General features: G+C 39.4%; 1 protein-coding gene across 7 annotated transcripts; it reads right to left on the bottom strand.

Annotated features, from left to right (window-relative positions):
• Window positions 1-1,230: 1,230 nt before the first annotated feature.
• On the bottom strand, window positions 1,231-25,304 carry cher (filamin-A). 7 transcript variants are annotated; one of them, XM_011300206.1, is made up of 19 exons: window positions 25,254-25,304; window positions 23,191-23,936; window positions 19,418-19,764; window positions 19,218-19,345; window positions 19,081-19,095; window positions 18,238-18,661; window positions 16,793-18,140; window positions 15,245-15,817; window positions 14,351-14,695; window positions 13,540-14,153; window positions 12,993-13,291; window positions 12,155-12,293; window positions 8,832-9,051; window positions 6,245-6,385; window positions 4,756-6,114; window positions 3,905-4,098; window positions 2,667-3,108; window positions 2,016-2,219; window positions 1,231-1,931 (listed from the first exon to the last, which is right to left on the bottom strand). In XM_011300206.1, exons 2-19 carry the CDS (start codon window positions 23,528-23,530, stop codon window positions 1,747-1,749), a joined length of 7,317 nt encoding a protein of 2,438 aa, XP_011298508.1. In that variant the 5' UTR covers window positions 23,531-23,936; window positions 25,254-25,304; the 3' UTR covers window positions 1,231-1,746. The 7 variants fall into 7 exon arrangements, with proteins under 7 accessions (XP_011298508.1, XP_011298505.1, XP_011298506.1 ...); XM_011300203.1 differs by lacking the exon at window positions 25,254-25,304 and adding an exon at window positions 24,991-25,245; XM_011300204.1 differs by lacking the exon at window positions 25,254-25,304 and adding an exon at window positions 24,910-24,989.
• Between the last annotated feature and the right edge of the window lie 157 nt (window positions 25,305-25,461).

Raw genomic sequence — 25,461 nt, 5'->3', positions numbered from 1 at the left:
TTCTTGTTTTCTCGCGGTACCCACCACCATCTTAAATTTCCCCCCCCCAGCCTATTTTTACGTATTATTCCCGAGAGTATTTTTGGAGTGGGGAAAGTCGTGTTTATATCCAGACGCGGACAGTGGCGGATTTTTTTTCTTGCCATTTTTATTTCGTCGCGCGGTGCACGATAGTGTCAAGGGGTGGTGGGCAGGCATTACTCGGAGGTGGGAGAAAGACTCCGCCCTCTTATCACCAACGCTAGAAAAATCACCTCCTTCCCAGTCTTTAACATTTTTTTTTAACCTTGTGTCGCCACTCCAAACGGATAGATACTCCCAGTTATTTTTTTTTTTTCATTTATCATGTCATACCACGTGGTGTTTACAGCTCATGTCCTGGGGATTCATTTCCGGTTGATCCGGGGATTGGATTCTGGACATAAAAGCTCACGGGATGAGTGGGAAAAGAGAATACATAATTGCGGTGAGGGTCTGAGGGAGAGGTACGAGAGGTACGATACAGATGCACCCGACGAGGGGTTGAGTTATTTCTGAGGAGGGGCGGATATGCGGTAGCATGATTACTGCGCAACTCGATTCTTACTTTCGTGCGCCTGCGATATTGTGGGTGGGAGGTATCAGAGAACCGCCCATCATCCTATCAAGGCGCTGCTCAAGCCTGGAGTCTCCTCCAACCGACGAGTAGCTGGTCAATGTGGCTGCAATGGCACATTCCACGGATTTATCGCGCACACCTCGAGGGAGAAAAGGTGACGACCACCCTCTGGTAACCACCCTTCTATTGTTATTTCATCATTTTTTTTTCTCACTGAATTTATAGCGAAATATTTTTAATTTTAGTTTAACATTATAATTTTTTTTTCGTTTGTCTGGTTCATTCTGTAGTTTTCCGATTTTTTTTCCATTTCCTTCGTCAGAGGAGATTCATCTGAGGAGAAAGGGTTGAAGATGTTAGTGCATAGAAAATTGGGCGCATTTGGGGCAGCGCCCTGGAAAAATCACGGACTAGCCTTCGAGAGCTAGTGCTAGCGTCTGATGCCTTTTATTTCGTTTCAGCGGTCATCTATTACTATCGGGAAAGAGTCCGTAAATGCTAGCCTCCGACAGTGATCGATTGGGTTGTCTTGTTTGACAGAGCCTCACCGCAAAATTGGAATCTAATTTTCATCGAAGCAACAGCCGCAGCCACTGAAAAAGGGAATTTTTCAAAGAACAACTTTGAGTCCACACGTTTAATAAATATATTATTTTTCCATTCTTTATTGTCTATCTCGGTATAACATGTATATAATATAACATGACACGTATTTATAACATTTTTTAATCCGCTTTATTCACATAAGTAAAATTTCAAGGCACATTTAGCAATGGTATTGTGTCATTCAGTGTAAACGATTAATTGACCCTCTTATTCTGTACAATTGGCATTATCTTTACTCATAATTTATCATCGGTATCGGATGATGAATGTAATCATAATGATAAAAATTCAAACTGAGTTGTTCTTTTCGACTGGAGAAAATAATTCGAAGAAGAGACAAACTCAAAAGAGCAAAGGGATAAAATATGCTGAGAAATAACGGGAAAAATTTGAAGACAAGAGTGCCAGATGATTTAGAACGAGAAAAGTCATTGTTAAATATTGAAATTGTTGAAAATTGATGTTTGCCGATTGGATGGGGCTTAAAAACTAAATGTCACTCGTATTTTTGTTTCATGATTAAATTTTCATATAAAAGCATTTTAAACGTCTACTTTGAATGGTGATCCAGGGATGTGGTCCTCTCCCCACTTGACGATGACGAGATACTCTCCGCGTTCACGAACAAGGTAGCTCACATTGTAGGTGTTACGTCCAGCGTGTTTGACGTAGACCTCGTCACAGGGCCCTTTGGGTCCGTACACTCCGACGAACAGCATGTTTTGTCCTGTAAATTTATGTGGATATGTAGAAAAAAATGGGCATCATCGTTTACCTGTTCTAAGACCAGCAGTCTTGGGGCGATATTTACCAGCGTCTCCAGCATTCACTGAGAATTGATTCTGTTTGCCGAGATACGCCTTCTTCAGGCCCATACCCTTACTGCTGACCTTGCTGGCATCTGATTTGAACTTGGGCATTTGCACAACGTCTTTCTTGGCTTTCGAAAATTTCTGCACCGTCTCCACGACCACTGAACTTGTCTCGGAGGCTCCTCTCTCAGCTAAATCAGTCCCTACAATTTTTTTTGTACAAAATGTGGAGTGAGAAATATATGAAAAATTTACCGGTTTTCAGGCAAAATTGCCTGTTACACAAAAGTATTTCGACCTAATTATTTTCAGGAGAAATAACCCGAATTATTAATTCTCAGTGCACGTTAAACATAATTATTAATTTAATGAAAATTTAATACTGCTATGTTGGTTATAAATGTCCCTGATATCTTTCAAAGTTCTTCGAATATTCCAAAGTAAGTATCTCACGTCAATAATCATCTCGATGTACCCGGAAATTTCAGGAAAAATTTATAACCGTGTATGGCAGCAATAAAAACTTGTTCAGTCCGAAGTAGAAAATAGTTATCAAGTCACGATTTTATGGTGGATTTCAATTCTAAAATCAGTTTTATCTACAATAACTGTCAGATCGTGTTGATTGTACTGGAATTTATTGATCTTACCAGTGCATGGAACCTTGAAAGGTGATCCAGCAATGTGATAGCCGTTATATTTGAGACTGATGTAGTAATCTCCAGGTACCAAGGGTGTGTACCTGACCTTGTAGCCCTCCTCAACCTCGGTGCAGTCCATGGCTACTTTGCTGGGTCCATCAACAGTGACGGCAAGTGCACCAGCACCAGCATTGCAAGTGTCAACGATGAAATCGAATTTCTGACCGGTTTTCACTTCCTTCAGGCCATTACCGTACGCCTGAATCGCCGCTGGATCAGCATCGACTTTTCCCACTTTAACGCGTAAAGGACTTCCATTGATATGGACACCATTAAACTTCAGATGGATGTTGTGAATTCCATTCTCACGTGCCATGAATCTCACTGAGTATTCCTCAGAGTCAATCGCTTGGATGAAGCAGTCGTCTTCGACACCACTTGGTGATACAATCTGTTAAATTATTCCTCACGAATTACTCAATCCCTTCAATTATTCAAAAAACAATAAATTAATCTATTTTATAATCAACCAAATTTTCGAATTATCACCCAGAAAATTATTGCAAAATAAATCCCGTTAAATTCCGTGGCACGTATGAATTTCTGTGAATATTATATTACCCCCAATGATTTGACGATTAAAAACATGAAATCATCTCCGACGAGTTCCCCATGAACATGTTCCATGCAACATTTCTTGCGTGGAGTAAATTCTTATCCCGATGCAGGAAATAGCAATAATGATAGAGAATTAACGATAATTATGATTTCAGACTTCTTAATGAAGAAGATCATAACTCTAATTGCACCTGCAATAATAATCTTTAAATTCTGCCCCAATTAATGAAAATGAGTATAATAAACCAGAGTTTTCCCACATAATTGCCCATAAACGAACTTTAAACTGTTAGATAAATCAGGTTTACGGTCCCCGACAAACGCTTCACATCATCATCTTCTATTACATTCGGCAGACATCCGGTAAAATAAAAAATCTTTTGTCCCCTACAAATTGTGTCAAGGATATGGTAACAGGGGTTACAGATGACTAATATCAACGAACTGCCATCGCCTCCACACTTGATGATGTGATATTTTGCAACCTGCTTACATATATTTTTAGATCATTTGCGCAACACAGACACTCAACCGTCCTTGCATAAATTACAAAATTGAAAATTATCTCAATAGACTTGTGAAGAATTTAGTAACACGACAGAAATCAACTCATTCGTTATTTTTGTTACCTTTCCATCGAGCTGTCCCTTGGCCCCGTTGTTACGTACGAGGAAAGTGTGTGGCTTGTCAGGCTGTACTCCTTGCTCAGGGAATTGAGCTACTTCAAGTTTATGAGCATCTCCAACAGCCGGTGATATATAAACTTTGTGAGGTGAGTCGGGTATGTGCTGATCGTTGAATTTAATTCCCACTCTGTAATCACCTGGAATCCAATCACCAAATTAATTAAAGAAATTAATTTAAAGTCACTGAATTCACAGAGTATTAATCGATAGGAAACAACACATTCAAGTACGATAACTACCGTTGTCATCCCCCCCGATAACGAGATCTTTACAGGCAGTAAATGTCCCCATCATCTTTCACTCAAAAGTCAAAACTGACAATCGAAACAAACAACAGATCGACCGAATAAAACTGTGCCACTACTCGAATGCATCTAAACCTCTCATTTCCACCGGTGAGATGAGACTCCGCCAAAATATGAATCCACAGTAAAATAAATATAGACTCAGGGATATTTTTAGTTACTTCACAACGTTATAAACGAGAAACGATGGAGAGAGCACAACGATATCAGCGAGTATCACCACTGATTCAGTTGTATCATCTCCAAAGAATCCCACTCATTGTCAGGTTCACATTATTTTTTAGTTATTATATACTTCAGTTACTATATACTCTTTGGTACGTCCCTGTCCATCCAATGATTTTAAAAATCATAATATAAAATTGTAACACAATTTTTCCTCAATTTTTATGAATGCGTTTAACGATTTTTCACCAGAGAATTGCCCTGCGAGATTTTTTTTTAAAAAAGGAAACTTTGTTAGAAAATTCTTTGACAAACCGAACTCACCAGGTTCAGTGACGCGGTAGCTGACGTAGCAAGATCCATCTTTACGGTCCTTGAAATCAATCTGGGCCTTGCTTGGCCCCTCAACAGAGACAGCCAATGTACCAGCACCAGCCTCTCTGGTCCAGATATTAAATTCACAAGGTTCACCCTGCTCCCCCCTCTCCAATCCTGGACCACCAGCATGCACCCTGTGCGCTCCACCGTCTTTCAAGGGACCCACCGTAAACTGGAAAGGTGATCCAGGGATGTGCATCTCCTTGTACTTAACCGAAACAGTGTGAACTCCAAGCTCCTTGGGCACAAATGCCACAGCGTAAAGCCCATCCTCAACTTCCTTGATCTCAGCATCCTCAGTGACTCCCCCGGGTGAAGTTACGTTCGAGGTAAGATCGAATGAGGTGATTCCCGGCATTTTGAAGGTGAGTTTACACTGGGATCCAACTTCGGTGATGGGAACAGCTTCACGACGACGTTGAATCTTCTCCCTCTGCCTGTTGGAGCCCTCTCCAGTGACTTTCACAGTGAAGGGCGAACCCTCAACATGATGATCAGCGAACTTAAGATTCATTATGTAATATCCTGGCTCGGTGGGTTTGTAAGAGATATTGAGGGTGCCATCGGCATTATCCTTGCACTGAATTTCCGCCTTGCTAGGGCCCTCCATGGACAAAGAGAGTCCTCCAAATCCAGCGTTCCTGGTATCAATGGAGAATGTGTTTTCCACGTGAGTTTTACCTTGTTTCAGAGCACCTCCTGCCACCTTGACCTTCTTAGCATCCCCCACCTCACGATCCTTGACATCAATCTTGAAGGGAGAGTTCTGAATGTGCTTACCCATTCGTTTCACTGCGACAACGTGCTCTCCAGCCTCTCTAGGAGTGAAGGATACGCACATGTTGCCACTAGGCATCTTCTTGAGGAAGCAGGGCTCTTCCAAGCCACTTGGGGCTGTAATAGAGGCATTCAATGAACGAATGTCAGCGTCTGAGACCTTTCCAGGGAGCTGGACCTCACTGGAGGAGCCCACGGATATCTGGTTCCTTTTGCGACCCTCTCCTGTTATTTTGGCGGCATAGGGGCTACCTTTAATCGGCTTGTCAGCGAATTTCACCGAGATTTTGTATTCTCCAGGGGCTGTTGGCAGGTAGGAGACTGATACTGTGCCATCTTTGTTGTCGTGACAGGAAATTTCTGCCTTACTGGGACCCTCCACTGCTAGCGACAGACCACCTGCTCCTGCACCCTTCGTGGAGATTGTGAAATTTGCTGGCTCACCGCAGACTCCATAGATCAAACCTGGACCATACGCTGTCACATATCCACTCGCCAGAGAGTCCACGTGAAAGTGAAAGGGTGAACCTGAGGAGATTGAGACAAGGAAATTAACAGTGAATTTCATTTCAATAATTACTACTCAAGTAATGATCGTTTTTCCACAGCGTTCCATTCACTGTTTGTAATCTTGCTGCAGGCGAAAAAAGGTACTAACCTTGAACATGTTCTCCATTAAATTTCACGTAAACTTCATGGAGTCCTTCCTCCCTCGGGTCGTATTTGAGTGAGACAGTGCCATCATGGTTGTCTTCGATCACTGGCTTATCCACATTTCCGCTCGGCATCTTAACTTCGGCTAAAAATAATTCGATAAATTAATTCTCCATCTTTGATCCCCTCGGCATCAAAAATAGTCTGCACTTTCGTTACTTATAAAATGAATTTTTTCTCTCGTCTGAAGCAAATTCTTCTAAAAATAAGGTGACGAAACTGTCTCTAACACTACGTTAAGTTTTATAATCAAATAAATTGAGGGGAAAAAATATCTACAAATGAGGGAGACGAGGAGTGAAAAGACCTGAGGAAGTTGACGAAGGAATTAGAAGACCATCGAACCTTGTCGAGTGTTAACGTAATAGAGACTCTGGAAACGTATTGGATTAAAATCTAAAACGGATGGTAGATCTGCTCCGTCGTCACTGATGTTATTATCTACTTCAACTTCTAAATAAAATACTGGCCATTGTGGGTAATCCAACTCGCTACAAGTGATACTTTTAAGCCACTCCTGATAAAAAATGGATTGCTCTTGCCAAGTGGTTTCGATCTGTTCCTCTTGATCCTGCCAAAACATTTCAGTGGAACTCTCGTCGATCCAGAAATAATTTCTCTTCACCCCTTTCCCAGTTTCAAAGTCGCAAATTTATTTATCGACGTAATTGATATTTATTATATCTTGCAGCACAACTTGATATCGTGACGTTTAAACGATTGAAAAATAGCAAATGCAAGGAATCGATTAAATCATTTCCAATCAAGCCCAATGAAGCCGATGAATTAAGGAGTAATCTGTCCAGAAAAATAATACCGAACTGTGAGAAATCCCGAGCAAGACTGATCCGCCAGTGAACGACATGTGGGACGTACCCGGGAGCTGAATTTGGTGGCTCCAGTCAGGCCAATCTGGATATATATCATCTGGGTAACTTGTGCCATCAACGTCTCTCACTCATCCACCAGCCAAAAGACGTATAAAAATTATCTCACGCAGGCGCAACTAATTCATCCAAAATTGAGGAAAGATATTAACGAGATGACTTGGAAAAAAATTTTGACTAAATAAACCACTGTGCGTCCACTGCCATTAGATCCTGACCATCGAAATGGCCAATCAGAGCACCTGACGAATATGAAAATGAGACACGAGAGAATATCCCTCGTGAATTACCACAAAATTTCAAATACCATCCTCAAGGCATTGAATTTTTAAAAAATTTCAGATTTAAATAATTTAAATTCAATTTAAAACGACTTTACGCGCTTTTGATTTTTTATTTTTTTGGTGAATTGGCAAGCGAGTATGAATCATCTCATGTTGAATTGCAAGTGCGGGCCAAGGGAAATATGAAGAGTGAATTTTTGGACGTCCCTCAGCAGATTAATGATCCAGCTTAGCTTGTCGTTATCGTTGTGGCTGTCCTCCATTTGTCATACGACCCGGTGGTGACTTCCGCATGAATTTACTGAGTGCTCTATCGACTGACGCACCAGTGGCTTTTTCCAATAAAAAATCAACCGCCTATGTTTAAAAAACATCGAGACTCATTCACCAAAAATTCAATTCAATTTTTGTAGAAGTTCATTTACACAAGAATTCGTTTGAAAAATATTGGAAACTTCATAAGAAAAACTCGATTGTTGATTTTTCAATGGAATTCGTTCCATTAGAAATTCAGTTATGGAAATAAAACGAAAACAAGGAAAATCTATCCTATAATATTCCAAGAGATTGCAAAAACAAATTTCTATAAAATCCATTTTATCCCCATACTGCATTCACACCGTCCTACTCCGTTTTTTTCTTTCCTGAGGAAGTCTTCATCCTCATCGCAACATAAAAAAGTAATATTCTGTTCTAACATCGCCTCAACCAAATACTAAACTAATAATGAGAAAGATCATGTTTTGCTGATAATGTATTTGGAAGAAATTTGTATTTGCCGAAAGATAGTGAAGAATTCGTGATGAAGGTAAAAAATAACTTCCGGTCTCGAGACGAATTTTGTATTCATCTCGATGTGAATATTTCCTTTATTCGACAATCGGCCGAACACACGGGCATACGCACGCGGTAGCAGTTAATCAACCAATATTAATATCGCGAGTGGCACACGCTGGCCTTACACCGTCCAACATCCTCTCAAAGGAATACAAGTGTATTAGTAAACGACATTCACCCAAAGCTCTCTCATATTTTTGGCGAATGAACAAGATCCATACAAGCGACATGAAGCAGTGGTGAACCTGTCGTGTTTATCATTCTGCTGTTACACTCGAGGTCTTTTTAGTATTTAATGAATAATCACATCTGAGGGTCTACACCATTCTGATTGATTCTCCGACGAATGAGAGTGAATTCACACTGTCCTATAACGAGTTAAACTATTTTTACTAATTGAGGAGAGTCATTACTTTACATTTGTCTTTGTGTCATTGTGATTGAGGGAGAGCGATATGTCAGCGAGATTTCATTCCAATGATTTGTATTTTCATTGGAGTAACCGAGAAAGATTGATACTCACAGGTTACTGTACCGTCAGCTGATGGCAGTGGAATATTGTTCAGTCTGATTGAATTGAATTTGCTAGTACTATCGTGCTGGCTTTTTGTACTCCGCTTTGTCGTTATTGTCTCCTGGACAGTTGAACTACTGCGTTGCTCGATGACACTCTCCTGATGTTGACTCCTTCTGCCGTGTCTCTGGGTTTTGTGGGTGCTTGTCTCACGATATTCCTCCGATGCCTGGAAAAAATTTCAATTGTAAAAAAAAATCGTAGGTAGAACTGGGATCTCATATTTTATCGATGGTAACAGCGGGCTAGATAAATTGTGGTAAATCATCGAATTTCAGTTTAGAAAGAAGTTTTTAAGATTTCTTTATTATTAAATTTTAATTAAAATAGAATTAAATTTGCCCCAGTAATTATTCTTTTATTCTTTTATCCATAAAAATTCATTTTAATAGAATTATTACAAATTCACAGTATGAATTCAAGAGAATTTAATAGGAATTATTTCTTCGATGGCTTCTCATTTTTCATTTTTTTTAAATCAATTTTTGAGAAAATATTGATAAAATTCACGTGAAAAAAAATGACGTTTTTGTTTTATTATTTTTCTATTTCACTCCATAAAAATTGTGAGTCATGGAATAATTATAAAACCTAGGAACTGGGAAATCCAAGAAATTTACAAAAAAAAATGAAAAATCGGAAGATATCGGCAGTAACTAGTGAAGGGTTGATTAGCGGTAATTATTGTTTAAAGTATTTTGAAACAACTTTTCCCCGGGCCAACGACAACTCCGTTGCGTAACTAATCCGAAGAGGAATTTAATAGATGGAGAGGGAGAACCTTGGATCTTGTTAGATGGGAGATTTTTCGCGTCACGAGAAAATTATTCGCGATTCATTTACCGCGACATCCGTTCCAATGCTATGCAGCTTTAGAAATAAAAAATCAGTTGTATAATTTTCCAGGGATCAACCGAAAATGAATTCCATTAATCAATTAATTCATAAAACCTTCCAGGCATCGGTTGTCTGTGAAATTCTAATTGAACATTTATTATTAAAGAACTTTTAAAGAACTTTTTTATTCATCTGTTATTTTGCAACACACGGCGCCTAACTCCCACCAATTGTGTCAATACATTAATTTTTTATAAATACATGCTATATGATTATTAAGCACGTTCCATTTTGTTTATTGTTTCTTCATCCAAGAATACATTTGTGTCCTTTCAAATTAGTACTGCCGTCTAACTCCGTAGTGCTTGCCGGCTCTATTCTATTTTCAACCCCAATATTTTTCCCCCATAAATTATTCACATTTATACGACATTACGAATGATAAACGGGAAGATCTACCCAAAATTTACAACTCCCCCACAACTATTCCACTCCAATTTTTCAATTTTACCTTTGAACCTCAGAAACCGAATTTACGACTGCCTCGTACAACCGCCGACGAAACACTAATATGAACAATTCTAAATTTCAAGCTAATACAATAATAGAACTTTCAACATGCTCCCCACCCCCTTGCTTTCAACAATGTTTAAAAACAAAAACGTAAAGTGTACGATTTGAACATCAAGTCGGAGATTCAATCGTCACGTTCACAACCGCCCCCAGCTCCTGATGCCCTTCATTAACCTAATTACCTGGGATAAAGTGAAATTGCAAAAAAAAAAAAAATCCAAGAAAATGAACAAGTGATTCTAGGCTCTCCAGGCGAACTCCCACAGCTGTCGGGCAATTTCTCACTACCTTGAGCTCCCTCATTTCACACTAGTCTCTTCCTAAGCTTCTTTATATCTTTCATTAACGAAAACTCAAAATAATGAATAAATCTCACTCGAGACTGATGAGTGTTGAAAAATAATACGCAGATGAAGACTCGAGCTAGGATAAAACCTCATTTCCATTTGTTTATTTATGACTGTTAGCGATGTATAAATTGAAAATCCAAGGAGACATCCGAATATGCTTCATTTAATACCAGTGCATGTATCTAGATAATCCACCACTCTTCCCGGTCCACCCACAAGTTCGTCTTCTCTCGTTTATTCGAAAAGCGTTATAAATTCACGAAAAGCCCAGAGCGATGAAAATAGTCACTTGGTCAGCCTCACGGTAACGTTCATCCATTCTCGCTGATTCTGATTCGAACGTATTAAATTTCATAACAATTACAGAAAAATATGCGATTAATCCGTCTAAAATTTTCACCCTTTCAATAACTTTTAATAATTAAGATACCTTTTAGTAAAATGTCACAATTCGAGTAATCGAATATAGTTCTCGACACACAATTGGCAACAGGTGGTTTCGATTCCTCTGGATTCCGTTTATTTCTTCACGTAAATCAAATGCTTCAGAGAATGATTCAACGTCTCGTGACGTAGAGGGTTGATAAAATATTTTTTTTTTTAATGTTTCGATGTGGTCCCGACGAGTTTTCGGCGTGAACTGTGTCGCTGGAACCCCCGCGACAATATCCTGTGTTGGTCTCTATAGTTAGATACACATTTGAGATAGATCACCCCCCTACGCCCCCCCACCCACTCGGTAAAATCTGGGAGACGATGAAGAGACAGATATTAACAGGCACAAACTTAATAACACCTTGATATTGCTCCAGCACTTCTCGTTTCTTTGATAATTTCGGAGACATCGGTTCTTCTCATATAGACTGGAAAATCTGACGCAAGGAGATCATTTGTCATGGTTACTCGAAAAGTATTCTGAGGTTTCAAAATTCATTTTGGCTCATTATGAGGCGCAAATGTAGGTAGAGTCGTTATTATGTGGATTTATTATTTCCGAATTATTCATTATCCTTTTGACGTTTTTTGGGAATTTTGGGAAAATAATCTAGATCAGTGGGCGATTCCTCTCTCGTTAATATAGTGTAATTATTTTTAATAATTAATTATCAAAATTGGAATGGGCACAAATGAGGGGACTTATGGTGCGATTTATTTTGTAATTGTTAATATTATATTATTTTCAGACATGATTATGATCTGTACAGAACGGAAAGATGGTATATTAAATAAAAATTATTTTAATAGTAGAGTAGAAATTATGGATTTTCAAAATAATGAACTCCGAGAATTAAAAGCTAAATCTCATGGAAAATTCCAATATCGTAAAATAAAAAAGACATAGATATTAATTTTTTTGTAATTTTTCAATCATGAGTACGATAAATGATGATAAATAGTGAAATATAATCTGCTTGTCTGTAATTCAGATCGACAGATTAATGGGTAATTACGATTGTCACTGACAGACAAGTTGATCGCACAACTGTCTAGGAAGATGCTGAAAAAACTCACCGTGAAGGTGTAGAAGCCATTTGGCACCGGTTGACCACCAAACTTTATGCTCAGGGTGTAATCACCCGCATCCTCGACTTTGTAGTATACATCGACATTACCATCCCCCTTGTCTTCGATATCGATGTCCACGACTTCACTAAAATTGGAGAAGCATATCATGTGTTATCCATTTCTCTGTCAGCATTAAAATTTTCAATGAATTGTTGTGTGTTCAGACATGCGATTTATCAGTTCGTAGTGCATAATCGAGGGGCTGTTGGATTAATGCCAAACAACTCGAGAGAAGTGTCAAAAGATGGGAAACAGGGAATAGCGTTTAGTTGGCATTGTTGGAGGTACATGTCTGTCAAGAAAATGTTTGTGAAATTAAGATTGTTTCTATCCTGTTAAGCATGAACTGTTTCTTCAAGGCTACCGAGAGTATTTCAATATCACGAGTGTATGACCACTTGCTACACTTCCTGAATCTCCATCCAAAGCTCAAAAAAAATAAATTCAAAAAGGAGATGATCGCTTCTTCAAAAATATCCCTCTAACTTTTGCATAATTATCGAATTTTTATCTCATAAGGATTCCAATGTATCCACCTACAACTTATTTATATCCTCCCAAGAAAAGCTTGACGATAAAAATTCACGTGTCGGTGAAGAACAGGATGATCATAAATATCGCTGTGGATCACAGAAATAGTTCCTCTACCGAGGACAGTTATTTATATTCCAATATTTTTTTTCTTTCCTCATTTGAGATGTATGCACACAGTTCTAAATTGAAACTACATGAGGAAGAATAAACAACCAATTCAAAAGAAATTTAGTAAATAATATGAACAAACCTGCCGGAAGTCGAGCGAATTCTGCATGTAACAGCTCCACGCCCAGCATTTTGGGTATCAACGTTGATGGAGTACTCTTCGCCTGGGGCCAGAGTCTGCTGAATGCCTTCCTTGATTTTGCATTGATCGGCTTTACCAGTGGACACACTCTGAACATTTACCGGACTATTTGGGACTTCTTTCCCTCCATATTTGACATTAACTTTGTAACGCCCGCAGTCATCGGGGAGATACGTGGCCTTGTATTTGCCATCTCCGATGTTTTGCACGGTGACTTTTCGTGGAGCTTGATCAGGTCCCTGTGAATATAACATTCAGTTCTCCAGCCAAAAATGTCACATCAATCATCGCAGTCGTATTAAATATTACCTCGATTACTTGAAACCCTCTATTTTTTAATTATCTCATTTTTATATGAATTGCTGATTTGGTTTTTTACAAGACAAATTACATCATTCATTAGGACATATATCCACTGTGTTTTCGTTGTATGAAATCTTATAATTTTTTCATGACTCATGTACAAAGCCCATCAAACTGTACTCACCAGCACTTGAACTTCGAGGTCACCATATCCCGCCTTCGATGTATCGACGATAAAATCTGTTGGAAAAGATGCTGTGCAGACTGATGCGACACCGGGGCCGGAGAGGACGACTTTATTAGGATCACAGCCTGGATTCACATGGAAGTTGTAGGGACTCTCAGGGATGCTCTTGTTCCCGTACAAAACATCAACCTGAATATTGGCTCCAGCAGCTGGAGGCATGTACGTAACCTCGTACAGACCATTTCCACGACTCTCAATTTTTGGTTTTTGCATCTGTCCCTTGTCTGTCTTAAGCTTTACATTGAGCTGTTCACCAGGACATTTTGAGGTGTCCACCATGAATTGGGCTGGGACTCCCTCACGAACCTTCTCGGGTTCCAAACCTGGACCGTAAGCTATCACATCGTTTCTTCCGTCAACTGCAGTCTCCACCGGGACTCTGAATGGAGAACCTGGAATGTGCTCTTCACCAAACTTTATGGCCACATCGTAATCACCAGCTTCTGTTGGAACGTATTCCACACTGCAGGAACCATCGTAGTTGTCCTTGCAGGTCATTCTCGCTTCTGATGGGCCCTCGATAGCAAGACCCAATCCACCATTTCCAGCCTCTGCGAACATTCAGTAATCCACGGATTAGATGATAAAGCGAAATATTTTTTATTCAATTTCGAAAGGTATTTTTTTAAATTAATTTTCGCTCTATTTCTGTTAAATCCAGTGTTTTTTGAAATAGTCAAAAAATTATTTTAAGGAATTCAGGATTTTCTTTGATCCGAGATAATGGCGGGTTGAATGTTGGACTTACCACTCGTTTCAACAGTGAACTTATTAACCTTGTCAACGATTCCCTTCTTCAAACCTGGCCCATAAGCCTTACACTTGGTTGGATCACAAATTCTCTTGACATTGACCGAAAACGGGGAGCCTGGTACTGGAACATTATCGTAAAGGATGTCGATTGTATGAGGACCCTCCTCAAAAGGTGTATAACTGACTCTGTAAGTTCCATCGCTCTGCGGTGTTATTGTCTTTTCAGTTTTACCACCACTTGGATTCGTGATTGAACAGGAAAGCTTTCCGTCATCAGCTTTCGTTTTTGATACTGCCCGTGTGTCAACAGCAAATTCCGTCGGAATGTTCACAGCTACGCCTGAAAATAAATACCAAAAAATGAATACCACTCCGAGACATCTAATTATCATTCTAGAATTCTCTTATTCGTCGAGAACAACTAACTAGTGGTGAAGTGATGAGGCATGAATTTTTTCGGTTGAAAAATTATAGAAAAGACTTCCAGAACATTTCGGGAAATACGAATTCCCGACAAGGGGCCTATTCTCTCGACTCTCTCGACTTTGAAATGAAAAAATTGTCGAACGAAAGATTTTCCCTCAAGAATTAAAAATTCCCGAACGAAATCATTTCATCCCTCCCCACTTCACATACACATAAAAAAAAAATCCAATTATAGAACTTCAAAAAAAAAAGCAACGTAGAAAGCACATACGTTTCTAATATTCAATCAACATATAGAGTAATCAACGAAAAATTCAAACGAAAAACTGATTAGTCGAAGGCAATCATAAAAGCAGGAGGGAGAATAGGATAAAAGTTATCTCAATCTCGTGCTGTCAACTACTCCAAGCAATTGCAAAGAAAAAAAAAACTAAAAAATCAGATTTTGCACGCGTCTCCTAACCATAGGGCTGAATGCCATTTCCGGTGACCTTGATCTTTAAAAGATCCGCATCTGGTATGATGATAGCTTGAAAGGGTGATCCAGGGATGTGTCGATCATTGAAAGTGATATTGATTCCATAATCGCCAGGTTCAGTGGGTAGATAAGCAACAGAGCATGTGCCATCACCATTGTCACGACAATTGATGGGTGCCTCGCATGGTCCTTCAACAGTGACACCCAATCCACCCTGGCCAGCACCACGTGTGTCAATGATAAATTCAGCAGGTCTATTGACAAGGCCTCGATGAAGGCCAGGTCCAGTGGCACGTACTTTCGATGGATCACTTCCATGAACACAATTTAATCGGTACGGCTGTGCAGCTATTGGCTCACCACCAAAACTAATTCCCAATAAATATTCACCCAATTCCATAGGTGTAAAATTAACGAGATAACCATCATGAGTTGGTATTAAGTGTGCCATAACACGATTGCCCGATGGTGCTGTTATTGCCACTTGTATCTCAGCTGTTCTGTTACCAGTCCCTTCCGTTATCACTCGAAACTGTTGAAGGCTGTTGACCGGTGCCGCTGCGAGGATTTTTTATTTTTTTTTTCGATTTTTTTTGGTTCAACGGTTGCAGCTTTTTCTTTATTTTCATTTTGTTAGCGAGTAATAATTATTCGCATAATTAAGGGAAGATGAATTATGCGTTTGGTTAGTCATTTCTCCTATTTCTAGATGAAAATTCTAGTCTCATTTGTCGTGTAAAATAGGAAGGTAAATTTTGGGCTTTTGACTCGTTTTGTTGAGAATTTTTAATACTGGAAGACTAGTTGATTTTGTAAGAGCATTAGCAGTGCAGAAAGGTTGCGAAGTTTTTGATATAAATATTTTTAGCCGAAAGTCCAAGTGGTAACTACGTAACTTGCTACCGAGGAATTTCAAACTGTAGGGGTATTCTGAAAATAAACATTTTTGGTTGTAGCGATCCGTTGGAATGACGTTAAACAGTCATACGACACGGGAACACCTTGCGACCCAATTCAATGATGTCTAGTGCAATAACTAGCGTTTTAGGAAAATTTATGATTAAAAGTATCCAACTATCCCCAGATCTCCAGAGTAGAATTACTGAGAATACCGAAACATCGCACCGATGCGCAGTTTTATTCCTAAAAAAAACTTGTTGATTACCATCGTTAACTCAAGTGCAACGGTCTTGATAAACAAAATCCTGTATTTCCGTCCCTAACTCATTATAGACACCGCGTGCCATCCGAGAGGAATTATTTTGAATCATTGGCCCCTATCCAGAAAAATATAAAACTCAAATCACATTTGCAGTAACATCCTCCTTCAATTCCACCTAATTTTCAACCGCCCCCAAGGATGAGCTCCTGTTTCAATACTCGTTAATAAATCAGCTAGTTAATTGCTTCCTGCCTCTCAAAATAAAGAAAGAGTGAGGCTCTTAATGTAAACCCAATTTGTGTCAAGAATATTTGTGTTGAAAGCCTAAAAAAATAGGAGAAACGTAAAACGTTGAATATTCTCATACTCACTGGGCTCTAATCCGTCGACCTTGATCTTGGAGACGTCTACACGGGGCTGAACGTTGACCTTAATTGGGCATTTTGGTACTTTGAGGCCTCCGTAATTGAGATCCACCTTGTAAGTACCTGGTTGAGGTGCAATATAGTCAACAGTGTAAGTGCCATCCTCATTATCACTCAATGTCACTGGCAGATCCTGTCCATCTGGTCCAGTCATGGTGACATCGAGGTCTCCATTTCCAGCCTCTCTGCAGTCCACGTTAAAGTGAGTCGGAGTATTGGATTTGACTCCTTTATCGAGACCAGGGCCAAAGGCTTGGACCATGGCTGGATTAAGAGGCGAAGTCACTTTGACCCTGTAGGGAGATTTCTTGGTGGCGACATTGCCATAGTTCACCATCACCACATGTCCAGCTCCCGAGGTCGGAGTGTAGTTTGCCTGGACCGTTCCATCCTTCTTATTATCAAGCTTCACAGGTACTGGTCGGCCAAGGGCGTCTTGAATGGCAACCTCCAGAGGTGCCTGACCAGCCTTTCGTGGATCTATCATAAATTGAGTGGGTTTATCCCGGTGGACACCTTCGGGTTGAATTCCTGGGCCAGAGACTTCGACCTTGTCTGGATGGAAATCACTAGCTGGAACGATGTTTGCGATGTATGGGGACTTGGGTATGTCCTCGTTGTCGCAGAGGATGTGCACGGCGTAGGGCCCTGGGGCCGTTGGCAGGTAACTGACGTCTGCTGTTCCATCTCCATTATCCTGGCACTCGATCTTCGCTTTGGAGGGACCCTCGATGGAGAATCCCAAAGCACCAGTCTCTCCATTGGTATCGACAGTAAATTTCGCTGGGTGATTGACGATTCCACCATGCAGTCCTGGACCAAACACTCGGATTGAGGATTCTTTGTAGGGACCAACATTCACCTCGAATGGAGACTTGGGAATCTCTTTTCCACCGTAAGTTATCATCACAACGTGTCGACCGTCTTTCACGGGGACGTAGTGACATTTGTAGGTGTTATCATCGACTTTGTTCAGAGTGACAGGAAGGTTCACACCACCTGGACCAATGCACCGAGCATCAGCCACTCCATCTCCAGCATCGTTAGTAGTGATCACAAAGTCGGCGATATCTTTAACGCGAACACCAGTGGAGAGAAGACCTCGACCGTAAGCTCGACACTTCTTGGCGTCCGATACCGGGGCTACATTGACTCCCATTGGACTCTTCGGAATCAGTTTACCAGCAAAGAATACATTCACTGAGTGGAGACCTGTCACCGGGGAACAGTATTCACATCGCCAAACGTCTGGTGATGTTTGACGAAGTTTCACGGGAACTGTTGTCTTAGAACTCTGTGAGGACAAATTATAAAAATCTTTTATTATTTAATCTTCCAGCATAATCATCGAATTATCGGGATACTAATTCCGAAAATAAAATTTTCTATACCTTTGGGTCAAGAATAATGACTTCAGGAACTCCTCTTCCAGCATCTTTCGTATAGATATCGAAATAAGTTGGACGATTGACAACAACCCCTTGAGGCTCTAACCCGGGACCACTAGCAGTGACTTTCCCTGGATCACCAGGTTGGCCCTCCACCAGAACAGGATAAGGACTCTTTGGAATTTCGCGTCCCCCATAAAGAACCTTAACCTTGTGAGGTCCCTCGGTTTTTGGTGTGTACGAGACCGAGTAGGTGAGATTTCTATCATTGTTGAAACGTATGTCAACTGGCAATTTCTGACCCTTTGGATCATCAACCGTCACTTGGACATCACCTTTTCCTGCTGAGAACGTTTCAACGGTGAAATTCGCTGGGGCATCAACAATGGGGCCCTTTGGCTCGATTCCAGGACCATAAGCACGTACCCTGTCAAAGCAATTAATTTCAATATCATTAAAATCATTTCCAATGAGCTGACAAACTAAAGACAACGACTGCCTCGTTGCTCACACGTTTTAACAAGCGTTAGGCCATAATTCATGTTACAACACGCCTGCAAACCAGCGAACCGCAAATAATTACTAATAAAATTTATTCAATTATCCATCGATTTACTGCCTTTGGTTTAATCGTCCAGATTTCCCAAATTAGGTATAAAAATAATTAAATAAAGTGGAAAATAACTTCCACGTGTTAGAATTTCAAACTCTGATTAGAATTTAGGCGTGTTTCGGTTTTGCTTCCTGTGGTGTCTGTGTGATTGGTATTAATGCGCAAATCATTGTGAATTAAACAAAATTAATGTTTAATATTATTGAAGAAAACAACAGTCCTTCCCGACTTACCGGGGCGGAGGCACGCTGCGACCGAAAAACGAAATAAATTCATTACTCATTTATAAAAATTTCGATTCATGAAATTTGACTGATTTATTATAAATTCGGACGTGGAGTAAATCTAATTAATAAAAATATTTGATTACCTGTTGGGGTTGGTGCGAGGTCTAATTGGAGCACCCGGCTTCAATTTTGCGTGTGGATATTGAGAGAGGTACGTCATCATGGATAACTCGTCCACATTGGGATTCACCATTTCTTCAGGACTGATGAGCTGAAGACATAAATTACAGAATTATACGAGGAAAAATGATAAAATTGAAAAGAAATATCAACAAAATAATACCTGAGGAATATTGAGCCAGTCATCAGCCAGGCCCATGGCCTCGGCGGCATTTTGGGCTGCATCCTTGGGATCCCAGTTTTGCCAGTCCGGGCAGAGCCCAGGGGCAACAGCATCCACCAACGCACCCACAGCCTTTCCATCATTCCAGTCTGACGTAAAGTTATTAATTGGCACTTCCGGCAATTTCGATTTGATCCAGTTCATTAGCCGCTGCTTCGGTGTTGCACCTTTCTCCGTATCGTCATCATCACCCTCCCACATGGGCATAGAAATTGAGTAATGCAGGATGAGAGTCCATATTAGACCCAGGATGAGCTTCAATTTGCAATCAACAATGTCCGATGAATCTGAATTGCAAATAAATTTTTCGTTTTTATCAAAAAAATAAATCTTATCATAATAGAGAGTATTGGTGGCAATAGCTCAAGGCATTCGAGGGTATCTGCAGTCTATGATCAGCCAGTGCATTCTTATTTAAATATTAGCTGGAATGTTTGAGAGATTATTTATCCTCTGCGTTTCTATTTGCAGAAAGAATGAATGTAATTCAAATGTGAGGATAAATGCAAAGTAAACAGCGGTGAAGAAGCCTTCGCTTTCGTCACAGACATCTCATTCATTCTCTTCAGTGGTTTATTGACACTTCTCGAAAGGAAGAGAGAGATCGAGTCATTTCAAGTGGTACAATAATACTCCCCCCAGTGACTTAAAACTAAAAACGACAACGCCCTCGGTTTTTCGGCTGCAATATGACACGTACGTGGGTGGTATTTCGCGGGCTCATAGATGAGGCGTGAGACTACCATTGTTAAAATAGAATGTGCTCATTCCTACGTCACGATTTCACCAATGAATCACGGTTCTAATATTCAACGACCGATTGAATATTCAGTGTCATGGAACTCATAGCTACTCAGTGACTAACTCCAACCCACTGCACATGCAGAATTCTTCATCTAGTCATCGCGAGATGAAAAATGTGTCGAGGAAACATCAAAGAAATCTCAACGCTCTAGTCAATATGTCACTGGGTGATAGTCTACTCTGTAAATTCCGATTATGTGATGCAAACATTTTTTTATCGTCGCGACAGAATCCTACTGAAGCCAATGCTCAATTATATTTCTGTGAAATATTTTTCACAGAAAAAGTTTCCAGAGTTTTTACAAAAATTTTCTGAGAATCGTGAGATAAATGATTTGTGACGAGAAATTCTTTATTCACGTGACGTGAAGTCCTTCGTCGATTGTGTAGATTGATAAGACATTAATTAATCATATTACTCATCATTAAGGTAATAAATAATTATTTGACATATATTCTTGATTATTGATGGAATGAATAACAATTAGTGTTTGACATTGACGTACTAAGGAAAAGTCTGGCACTCGGATAATTAGATACACCCGATCAGACATTCTGTCTGTTGACTTTTATTCTTGAAAGCATTTGAGAACCGATAAGTCTCTATATGCCATATTTATCGAGCCGTTTCATTAATCCCCACCCACCGAAAATATGCATTCCATGTAAATAGCAGTGATTGGGTTACCCCCGAAAAATTGCTCTGAGAGCAAAAATTACTCGATTTATTCCTTCTATTTTAAGCAATTACTCAAGGCTGATGTCACGCAATAACTCTCAAAGACCGAGTAACTGACACGTTCTACGTTTAGTTTATTCTCTCATTCCTCTTTTTTTCATAACATTTGAGTCAGCATTCACGCGGATTCATGCCTGTGTGAATTCTTTCTCGAGGGTCATCCTCTTGAGACTCCGAGTTGGTCTTCAATGGCATTACTATAGCAACCACTGGCTTGTGTCAAAGATAATGATTTAGAAGGCAGTGAAAGACACACGAGTGCTCTTCGACTATTTCATTGATGTCGAAGTAGAAAAATCCGAAAGCATTTGGATCAAGTGCTTGGAGCACTGGTCTACCTTAATTTATTACTCTATTATTTTTTCTGCTATAATGACTACATCACTATCCGAATCTCACCAGATTCTCTATCCTACTTTGACATAAAATTCTGATTCGCAGTTATCCAGTAATTAATTGACGATTAATCGAAATAAATGTAAGACCTCATTATCTACCCTTCAATAAAAAATCCTCATTTCTCAGCCCGAGGCATCACACATCATGCTTCAATTTGTGGAGTTTATAACTTGTACACAGCAGATATTCCACGGTGGGATCAAGGCTGAATTTTAATCGAAATGAATAATGAAGAAAAATTGGTAATAAAACCATGCGAGCCAGTTGGAGAGAAACATGTCATCAAATTGGCCCTTGGAATTGAATTAATGTGAGACAATTGAAATTACCATTACCACTCAACTCTCTAGTGAGTGCAATAAAAAAAAAAATCAAAATATATGGGTTAAATTGGGCGTGACGGCCTGATTTATTCCCGGGATATTAATCAGTGGGAATTATCGTTTCTTTCCTTCGTTATGTCGGTTCCATCAATCACCCGGAATAAAGCGTGAATGAAACATTGGGGTTTATCAAAATGGCAGTAAAAATTGTGAGATTTAATGTCTTGTCAAGGTTGAATAGGAAATTTAAAAAACTACCTGAATAGGAGCTAGGGACTGGGTAATTTCTATTTTTGGCCTGAGATTTTCAACGCGAAAGGAATCAAGGACTCGTCATTATCATTATTCCCATCTGCATTTTAAAATGATTCATTAATTCATGACGTCACTCAAATATCTTCCGGTGTGGATTGATATTCGAATTCAACCGTCGAGTTTTGCATCATTTTTCCGGTTATCGATGATACATAACGGAAGTAATAACGTCATGTCTCACAATTCCCATTGTTCTTTTCAATTTCCTTTTACATCGATCTCATTTTTGATGCCAAAAGGAGAAAGTGGACGCACCTTTTATTCTTGCCAATACAAGGTTGCGTTTGGACAAGTGCCGACTACAAACTTTAAGCACATTTTTTACTTCCAATTGGTCTTTAAATTATTCAGAGATAGCATCTGACCCGCATTGAGAAAAATATTCAAAAAAAAATTAAGAATAACAGTGAACAGTAACCCATAATGATAATTCAATACAAATACAATTTTTCTACAACACAGAGAACGATTTTTTAATGATTACGTTTAGTAAAATTTCTCTTCTACTCATCTCCATGATCTTCAGATAATTACAATTTAAAAAAAAAACCCTAACAGGTGTAGACAATTTTTTATCTACAGATGCGTTTTTTATTTAGTAAACAAATGAGAAAATGTCTCTGAACAATATTGTCTCCCCAATTAAATTACATTCCACAATTTCCGATGTAATTGTTATTAAACATTTTCCAGCGTGCACAGACATGATTACAAGATAACTTTTAAATCCCCGGGAGTAACATTAATATCGTATAAATGTTATTAACGCGATGACAACAGAGATGCATTAATTGACTTGAAACCAGACTTATTAAAAATAACGAGGGTCACGAAGTGTTGATAATGAAATAATAAATCGAGATGCACTAATAATGTTGCGCACGCAATGGAGCCGGCTCCAGGGTTCCAGTCATCCCGGGCCACGAGGAATCGATCTCCTCGACATTTGTCCAGTGCAAAAAAAAAAAAAATGAGTAAAAAGCCATGTGGAATGTGGCCTAAGGTTGTGCCTAATTAACAGAATCAGATTCAAATCAAAAGAATAAAACCATCAACATCAGCAATAACTCCACACCTCCCCCCGAATTATCACCGACAAGTAGAAAATAAAATGATATATATTCGAAGCTCACCGATATTAACAATGCGTATTCCCTGGTCATCAAGGAATTTAAGTGCAACAGCCACATTCTCCAACTTTTGCGATCTAAAATTGGGCTTTTTGTTGTGCTTCGGCAATCGTTTCTGAGACAATACCTCCAGCAGACTAACGAGAAAAAGCCCATCAGACAGATCACACTCCAAATCATTGATATATTTATTAACACATTTGAGATGTTTATTTGCCCATCTTGTAAATGTATTTTGCTGTATTCTTTTCCACTGCGCATCCTCAGCAAGTTCCCGCTCAAACATTTCGTCCTCCTCCTGTGCGGAGTTCCCGTCTCTGACTGACTTATCATTCTCATTCATTTTATCGGCTGTTTGTACGCAACAACTACACGTAAATCTTATGGCTGGCGATGGATGATTGGTTTTAGTCGGGTTGTATAGTGGTGGGAAACACTTGTGTGCTCAACAGCCAGTAGTTGTGGCAACCACCAGGAGAAACAGACCTACAGACCTGTTCGGCCACTCGCCACTTATTTTTTCGGTGTTTTAACTTTGCTTTTTAGTTCGTCCTCTGAGGGGGGTGGAAAGGGGGGCTCTATTCCTGTGAATTCCACTCCTCTCTACTCTCTTTTTCTTGATTCTCTCCTTTCAATGGGCTTCTAGACGCATGCGCTGGAATTTCTCAGCAAGTGTGGTTCCTTTATGATTTTCCAAATGCCCTGAGTTATCACCAGTTGCTGTCAAATCCCTCAACCGAATTTATCACCTGCAAATAATTAGAATTCATAATTCTATCACATTATTATTTAACTGTTTGATAAAATATCATTTTAATTTTCCATCAGTCAGACGCATTTTCATAAATTCAACAGGGGAATACCTCGAAGGGGCTTTTCTACTTACAATATTTTTCAGGGAAAAATTTCGTAGTTAGTCAGACCAGGTGTCCTGGGGAAATTAATTATTCCGAATGATTAGGGATTATTTTTGGATCGATTCCCCATTTGTTGGTGGCCCTGAACCAAATACTTGGGATCTTCAGAGCCATCGAATAATGGAGTAGTGACAGAATCCATAAATCAGTCATAATATTATATGATATTTTATGCTCAATTTATCGAGTAGCCTAGAATAACACATTTATCAGTGTGGAGCAGAGAAAAGTTATTTTACGATAATACATTAACATTTTGAATAATGTGAATACGTGAAACAAGAAAATTTGGTGAATCAAAAGATGTGGCGTTTTGCTCGGCCACGGCTCGATGCCAAGATATTTTTAAAATGAGTTTTGAATCATTCCAACGACACTGGCACACTGCGAAGAATCATTTTGAGAAATGCTCACTCTCGAGCATATGCATAATGCATTATGAGCCAAAAAATAATATTAAAACAAAGAGATGGAGAATTAAAACTGGGTTAAGGTGAAAATGATAAAAGCAGTATGAAAAATAATCGTCACTTATTGGATTCACATTTTTGTTTACCAACTTTGGTCTGTCAGTACGTCATAGCGTTAACATGAGCATTGAGATTGTCTCGTTATCACTGAAACACCTGTCTTGCGATTTTCAAAACATTAGCTTTCCTAAGGCCCGTCTCTATAAATACGATAAAAATCGTCAAACCATGAAGTTAATGTATATTATTTCAAATTATCGAGCACTTTCAGCTGCCGTCAACGTCCGATTAGAAATAAAAAATCTCATGTCAGTTACATAAAGCAATTTACGAACGATTGAAGCACTTGAGAATTATCTGAAGAAATATCAATCCTAAAACGCTCCAGGCACTTGACTTTTCACGTTTTTTCGCACCTCAATGAAGTATCACAAATCACATCACCAATTGAATTCCCCGGCTCCCTCAACTCTTCACTGTCGATCCAACAATCGAAATGGAGAGGAATTTCTCGGAGGACAGGATAAACCGTATGATAATAATTAAATGAGAATAATTAAATGAAAATAAAATGACAAAATCCGGTGTTTTGAAATTTCAGGTATTGAATTGTAGTCAGCCGTTTATTTGGCCGTCGGTTGCAAAGTCAAAAGCTGGTCTGAGTGAGAAGACAAGTTACCTCCAAGAATAGTTTGACGATACCACTCTTGTGGGTTTAGGAGTCTCTGTGTGACACCCCGCACTCTCTTCATCGTACAGTTATTCTCCCCTACCCATACGTTTTTACCCCGAAACTTTTTCATCTCAGTTGTGATGGCCATGCAGGAGAAGGGGGAATGAGCGATTCCGAGCTATATATACACAGGGGGAAAACAGTTTATCTACAA

This window comes from Fopius arisanus, unplaced genomic scaffold (genome assembly GCF_000806365.1).
Source record: "Fopius arisanus strain USDA-PBARC FA_bdor unplaced genomic scaffold, ASM80636v1 scaffold00016, whole genome shotgun sequence".
Lineage (NCBI taxonomy): Eukaryota > Metazoa > Arthropoda > Insecta > Hymenoptera > Braconidae > Fopius > Fopius arisanus.
Note: the sequence above shows the minus strand (reverse complement) of the source record. Positions and strands in the feature narration are given on the sequence as shown.